Genomic DNA, 7,829 nt, shown 5'->3' with positions numbered 1-7,829 from the left:
CGTACGGATGCTGGCATTTTTTGTTGATTATGATCGTTGAATGAGTGCCGATGATCTCAGGGAATTCCAATTTGTGGGTTTACAATGCAATTGGCCACGTCAAATTTTTTCACCAAATCTAATAATGCGGTCAACTCAATGCTCAAGTAAGTACCTATACGAACAACCTGGATTATTCGTCAGTTTATCGGTATTAAGGTTAATCAATTACTCTTTCGTTAGGTTTTCATGACAGAGTCTACCTTTGACTTTATGCCTTTGATTGTTTGAGTTTTCAGAGTTTTATAGCGACTAGACGACTTTTACTTAACTAACCTCTATAACAGTCGTGACTAAGCCTAAGTTGCACCACCCTTACTAACCGTAACAATAACCACAGCCGGTGTTGTTGTATGGAGTTTGATAGACTTATTACGTTGTTAAAGTTAAAGTAAGATGGTGCAACTCAATCTTAGTCATGAGTAATATTTTTCACTTATTTTCAAACCATTAGGAGTGGTTTCGAAAATCAAGTTGAGGTAAATAATCCTTTTTATTTTGGTTTTTGCAGGAATACATCATGCAGCCACGGCTGGCTCCGCTTGGTGGTTCAAATTATCTTCGGAGCCATCATCGTGGCGAGCTTCACTATGATCGTCCTCATGGCTGTCAAACGACCGACTACTGTAGTCTCTTATACGTCGACAAAATGCGAAATTACAAACTGCCTAATCGAATGTTCGGGGGTGATGTTCGATCAAAACGAAGAAAGTGACGTCATTTCTGCTGTAATGGTAATGTATTAATTTGTGCTACTATTTCTGGATCTTGTCGTTGCCATGAGGCTTTTATTATGTACAGGCAAACAGAAATGCTTTTAACGAAATTACCAATTTTCACTAATTTAATTACACACGAAACCACTTAAAGCAATTTTTCACATGAAATAATATAATATTATTTAGCCATTTGTATTGACTTCATAGTTTTTATTAATTTTTCTTAAAAAAAAAGCTATCATTGTTACCGTAAATACTGTTTACCTTTGGAAATGATAGTAGAATTCTAATTAATTTATGTTTTTCTTTTGTTACAGGAGGCTGGAATGCAGTGCCCAAACACTAGACTCTCCCTTCAACATCCCATATTCCTTAATGAAACCTTACCTGTTCGCTGGATGAGCAGAATGCCACCGAACATTCACAATCTTGAGATTGTAGGGGGAAACTTACGTCATATTCCCTCTACATCATTCCTTGGGCAATTTGCAGGCAATTTGAGAGTTCTTACCATGGAAGATGTAACTATTTCCCAGTGGATGTCAGATACATTTGTCGGATTATCCAAGTTAAAAGTACTTTCCATGAGAAACTGCACTTTCGAAATTATGGAGAGAAATGCTCTAAGAGCTTTGCGTCGCACTGTGCGTACTCTCACCGTGATCAATAGCGGTAAATGGAACCCAGCTTATATTACTGGAAGCATTTCCGCAGATCGATTAACCAGAGTCGATCTTTCTTCAAACTATTTTGGAAGGTTTATAAGAGCCCACACATTTATGGGACTCAAGTCTTGCGAATTTCTATTTTTAAATTCATGCCACATCACCGCTATAGGTTTGGGAGCTTTCGATTCCTTAGTATCCATTAAATCACTTTTTTTAAACGACAACTTTCTTATAACAGTCCCACCAAGTTTATTTAAATCTATTTTGACAGTCGATTCCCATCCAACGATTCTCCTTCATGGTAATTCATGGCAATGCGACTGTTTGCAGGAAGATCTCATTAAAATGTCAAAAAATGGGTTAATTCCTATAGATCCAACTTGTCATCGTCCTACAGAAATGTTCGGTAAATCCTTCACAGAACTTCAAAATTACTGCAGCACATTTTCCCAGGACAAAGAAATTGAGAGCTTAACAATGCTTTCAAAGGATTCTGGTGTAACTTCTATAGACCAATCATGTAGTTTCGGTGAGGAGCCATCAAATAATACATCCCTCAGAGTGGTTTCACCAATTGCATATTTTGACTGTCCAAACATTAGTTTTATTAATAATTTCAAGGAATCGCGACCATCGCGATCATTGAAGGATGTATCTGAATCTGACTGGTTGAAACCTACATTCTTACTCAGGAACAGTGACGTTTCAGTGATGCAAGTTGGTTCGTCAGCAGCTCCTAATGGGTATGGACTTTTGTGGTATCAGTCCTCTTGTCCAAACGAAGTATACTGCCTGAGAACAATACCTACTTTCTTACGGGTCTATAGATATAATATTCTCCCAACTACTGAATATACGTTTTGTCCCATCGATTTGACATCAGTTGCGATTCCAATGCATAGTTGTGTGACTTATAATTTATCGGCGTTGGAAGGATCACAAAATGTTGTTTACAGATACTTTCAGAGCCCTTCTATTTTGTATATTAGCATTGGTGTGGGTTTATTAAGTTTGTGTTTAGGCGCGATGTGTGTTTATATGATAATAAGAAAGAATCCCAATTTGCTGAAAGGCAGTAAGAGGTTAGTCTTCGTGAGACATAGGAATGTGGATGCGTTGGTGTTACCGCCGAAAATTCCTTTGCGTAACACTGATAGTTTCATGGAGGATGATATCTTTTCGAAAAATGATAAAATATTCACTGTGCCAGATGATAGTAAGCTTTATGTCAATCATTTTGTAAGGTCGAATTCTGTTCGGAGTGATAAAAGCAGCACGCCCACTTACATTTCCGCGATGCAGCCGACAGAGGCGCAGCTTGCTGAATGGCGGATAAGGCACCACTTTGAAAATAACTCGTCTCTTATATCTATTAGTTCAGATATATCAACATTTTGTTGGGCGAATGATCTTACCTCAGCTGAAATCACCACAAATGTTGTTTACGAAAATTTAAAGTAAATTGATGATTGTGACTGAAACTTTTTTAATATACAAAAATAATAAGTATGTATAATAATAATTAGTATTATTAATATTATATGTAATAAAGTCAATGTCAATGTGTCCCTCTAGCTAGACAAAGCTTCACTGTAGCAAGATCAGTCATGATTTGAAATAAAAATCGAATGTTACATTGTCTATAGAACTAGAGGTAAATTGTTTATGTTAATATTAAAATTATTCTATTTAAATACCTATTGTGTTAATTCATTTGATTGATTGAAAAAATAATTATTAGACTTATATTTTTAAGAAGTCGGCATAGTAGTTTTGCACTTTAATAACTTTGTTTGGTATCACCATAATAATAACCCAGTATAATATCGCCTAGGTAGAGTTATGCCCACTAATTAGTACAATTTAATTTAATTAAGGGATTAGCTATTAGCCTGATTGGCTATAATTACAATGATGTAAGTTCTGTTAATACCTTGGACACGTCCTAGTATTTTGTAGGTACATTAGAACAATTAAAATAAATACCATTTTCTTATTTCACCAATCCTATAGAAAAAGCCTTTTTAGCATGTTTGAGTGCATTCATCTTGTAGGCACTAATAAAAATTTGTGTAAAGTACATACTTGCTAGATATTATTTAAAAAAAAAACAGACGAGAGCACTTCTAGTTAAACAATGTTGCATTTTATGTAGTAGTATTAAAAGCGAATTTGCAACAAAATATTCAGTCAGATGTGCTTTTCTAGTACATTTTCTTCAGACATTTGGAGTCAAATTTCTCGTCTCCATAGACAGACGGCACATTGAGACAGAGGATGCCGGCATCATACTTCACGAGACGCCGTCGGCAACGGCTCATTAGCTATACTACAACGTTATGACATACGCTCGCATCGGTAATTTATTACAGGGCAGACTGGGCTGGGGTTGCCAGTGAAATATATGAAAAAAGTTACACATAGATACTGTAGGAATTTCAGGTAGGTAATGTAGGTATTTTAAATAATGTATTCTAAGATAAAATGATTGTGTTGCAAAAATATTTCGTCATTAACCATAACCATAGTGAATTTTGTATTCGTGGAAATGAGTGAACTGGTTTATTTATTAGATTTTTTTGTAGGGAACGACTTAGTCGCCGCTCTACAGGTACCTACTTCAAACAAGTGCCTATGAGTCTTGCGTAGATGAAAATTTAGTTTTAAACTTTACGAGTATTACTTGTAATTATACTTAAATGCTGGCAAATAGTTTTAATAAGATTAAAATAAATGTTTTAGGTAATTTAGAGGTTCGTGTTACTTCACTTGAAACATCCGACAGCCCCTTTTAAGTTCTTAATTTTAAATAACAATACTTTAACATTTGGTCATAATCTCACTTTATTTTGGTACCTTTGGTTCAACTATAAACAAAGTTACACATTGTGTAACAAATTCAAGCAACAGGGCATGCGCTGGCGACAGATCGAGCGACTGGTCGCGTCGTGAATCAATCCCATACAGCTGTTTGACGAAATCTATTGTCATCCATTGGCGACTATTTCGGTAGATGCGCGACAATCGGCTGCAGACCTTACAGTGCAACAAGGCTACGAATGAACACGAATGGGGGCGCCACTTGCAAACAAACCTTTGAAGGCCCGACGATTTTGCGTTATCAATCTTGTAGTTCCAATTTACATCACGTTCATTTAGACGTTTGTCACGGTGCAGAGTTATCTAACTAAGCTTGATTTATACGCGCGTAAAATGTATGCAAGTACCCGCTAGAGTAATGTGTGTTGAGAGACACAAATCATCAGAGAACATTAAGATGCCAAGAAGGGGGTTTACAAATAGGCGCTTTTAGCTACAAGGAGCTTTTGACTTTCAGTAACTCCCATAAAGTTGATATTGCAAATAAGGCTTATATTTATAATAAAGTGCACTCATATCTTCTTATTTTTCTAGAATCCATTCAAGTACTCGGATAAAAGTTTCAATTTTATGGAGGGATTCAATTTTTAGAGCAAGTCGGTACTTTTTCATGTTGAAATAAATGATGCTATGATCAAAACAAATGATATCTTGTTGGTTGACATAAAAATATTTACAATCGTCCCTTGAAAATTGGCAAGTGAAATTAACGCATTGAAATAAACACTTTCTATTTTCGCATGCCAATTACGACTAATGTCTTGATCTAATTAAAATTCTCGGCCTTCATAAAAATCGAAGTTGGCGTGTCACGATGGACCTACTTACCTATCTAATTTTAGGGTAAGAATACACTACAAAGCTTTTAGGGTCCTAATAATTTTGGTGAATGAACAGAAATGGAGCAGAAAATAAACGACTAATATCTTTACTTTTGGTTAGCGTTCAACAAAACTCTGTTCTGTACTTACAATTAAGCTGACCCACACTACTTTTAGTGTGGGACTGGCACTTTTAGACTGGGTTGCACCATCTTACTTTAGCTTAACCCAAAAACGTCAAGAAGGTCAAGTTTGTCCCAGGGAAAGTTAAGCTTTCATTGGACCCGCAACACGGAAGCATAAGTACAACAAACGCTATAGCGTGGTGTTACCCTTAGCTATCGACACAGCATGACAGCTAACAATAGTTAGAAACGGGCTACAATCGAGATTGGCACCCCTTGTCTTCCGCCGAACAATACCTTGGCAATGACATTGCAGGGCTGGCAACAGCGTGATTTCGTCATAATTAACTCGGAAATCAAAAGGTTATGTTTTTAAATGGCAATGTTTTACTTCTCGATTGATCTTTGTAGGAAGCGGGCTTCGAAACTGATTAGACAAAATTCTTTATTTGACTTGTTAGCATTGTAATTTGAACTTAACTCATTTTTAATAAAGACAGCCCTTTTAAAATCAAGCTTAAGAGCCCGGCAAGCGGAGAGTCGTGGCTGCGATTCCTACCTTAAGCAATAAAATTTGATTTTTGCATATTATTAAAAATTAAGCTCGTGGATAATATTGCTGCTCTATAATAACTTCTAGATACATTCTAGAAAAAAGTAGCTTATTTGGTAAATTCAAAGTGTTCTTGGCATTGTTAATGCCAAGAATTCGATAAAGGCATTTCAGATACGCGTTTCATCTGCGGAACGCATAAGTGAAAATCCATACGAATGTTAAACACTATCCCAAAATTTTTTGTTTCTTGTATGAAATTAAGCGGTTTTAATTAGCTATACTGCATACAGACATAGCTCTCAGAATTGCTAAAATCAAGTGGCAGTGGGCGGGGCACATAGCTCGTAGAGACGATAGCCGTTGGGGCAGGAAAGTTCTCGAGTCGCGACCGTGGGTTGGAAAACGTAGCGTGGGCAGGCCTCCTACTAGGTGGACCGACGATCTGGTAAAAGTCAGATCTGGTAAAAGGAAGAGCCTGGATGCGGGCAGCGCAGGACCGTTCATTGTGGAAAACCTTGGGGGAAGCCTTTGTCCAGCGAACGTCATTTGGCTGAAACGACGATACAGCACAGACTAATTAAACTCTTCGTGACACATCGACCTTTCACACATGAAACCGCGGGTAGAAGCTAGTGTATTTCTCTTATATAGTTTATTTCCTGATATTCAAACTAATTACTCAATAATATTCTAAAAGAACAAAGCAGCTTTTACTTTTTACAATTTTTCATATTTTGATCTTCAAAATGTTTATAAAATAAATTGTTAATTAATAGTTTAATTACCTTTTGTCTGTCTTCCAAGAAACGAAAATCCCAATAGCATATTGAAAAGGGCTGAGTGGCAATTAATATTTATGTTTGCTAAAATTTTGTATTCATTTTTCCTCTAGATTGGTAGTTACATTTTTGTTTTTCTCAGAATTTGAAAGGGATTTAGTCAGAAAAAAATATAAAATAGAGCTGGAGCCTTACCATTTGTATTTGAATGCTAACATAAATTGAATGTCGAGGAAATACAAACAAAAATATCTGTCGAAAGATTAGCTTTACTAATGTACTCTAATGTCGCCTAATTATCGAAATTAGGTAATTAAAGCTCACGTTTTGAAAGTTAATTTACGAGTTATTAAGCGGTTCCTATAATTTTCTGTATTCTGAGTTTACTAGTAAATATTGATTTAAAGTAAATGGTACATATATTATAGTAATGGTACATAGATAAATATTTTTCTTTTTTCCCCCACGTGACTATTTTTTTGTGATACGTCGCTTTTTCCGCTAATTTTATTGTTTGTATTTTCCTGTTACTGACTGATATAAAACTGATTTCCACGAATGCAGAATTCCATGTAGTTGATAATATCAATAATATGATATCACTGCAAATCATAACATCACATACATAAACATACGAGTTATCTCGTCTAACCACTGATAGGCACATTCCGTCAATTGAATGAATGGTCAAATAAGGCTGAGTTGCACCATCTTACTTTAACTTTGACAAACGTCAAAAATCTGTCAAACTCCATACAAAAAGCTCCGGTTATTGTTACTGTTACGGTTAAAATAAGGTGGTGCAACTCAGCCTAAATAAACCATGTTCAAGGCTGATAGGAGAAATTACATTGTAAATCCACCTAGCTCCTTCTAAATATAAATGTTTGTTTTATCTACTGTATTAATTGAGCAACACCTGTACAGATGATTACTGTGCGAAGATGAAACATTAATTGGAAGTGCGCGCGCGCATTTGCCAACTGCAGTGCGCCTGCGCCGTTGTAATGTTTTGCATTTTAGGCTGCGCGTATGTTAAGACGCATGTTTGGTAGGTTAGAAATAATATTTTATTTTTCTCATGATTCAGTTCAGTCTTACTGGTCTTAGTAGGAAGTTTTTACTAGAAAAGACTACGCGTTTCTTGGCAAGTGTATATGGTCCGATGATCTCAAGAAGAAGTGCTAAGGCACCACCGTTAAGCGAACGTCCAGCAGTGTAGTCAACCATAGGTTAAAATGT

The 7,829-nt window shown here is 36.1% G+C and overlaps 1 protein-coding gene across 1 annotated transcript; it reads left to right on the top strand.

Annotated features, from left to right (window-relative positions):
- Nucleotides 1-3,012, top strand: LOC135072280 (uncharacterized). Its single transcript, XM_063966220.1, has 3 exons — nt 1-146; nt 551-773; nt 1,076-3,012. The coding sequence occupies exons 1-3, from the start codon at nt 85-87 to the stop codon at nt 2,885-2,887; spliced, it is 2,097 nt and encodes a 698-aa protein (XP_063822290.1). The 5' UTR covers nt 1-84; the 3' UTR covers nt 2,888-3,012.
- Nucleotides 3,013-7,829: the final 4,817 nt, after the last annotated feature.

The sequence above is a fragment of the Ostrinia nubilalis genome, chromosome 5 (assembly GCF_963855985.1).
Source record: "Ostrinia nubilalis chromosome 5, ilOstNubi1.1, whole genome shotgun sequence".
NCBI lineage: Eukaryota > Metazoa > Arthropoda > Insecta > Lepidoptera > Crambidae > Ostrinia > Ostrinia nubilalis.
The sequence above is the reverse complement of the archived record's forward strand: the minus strand, read 5'-3'. Positions and strand labels throughout refer to the sequence as shown.

What these genes read in the sequence shown, in the direction of transcription:
- LOC135072280 (XM_063966220.1), top strand. Translation starts at nt 85, where the DNA reads ATGCAATTGGCCACGTCAAATTTTTTCACCAAATCTAATAATGCGGTC. An exon ending in GCGGTCAACTCAATGCTCAA is followed by an intron (nt 147 to 550) that starts GTAAGTACCTAT and finishes TGGTTTTTGCAG; the next exon opens with GAATACATCATGCAGCCACG. An exon ending in ACGTCATTTCTGCTGTAATG is followed by an intron (nt 774 to 1,075) that starts GTAATGTATTAA and finishes CTTTTGTTACAG; the next exon opens with GAGGCTGGAATGCAGTGCCC.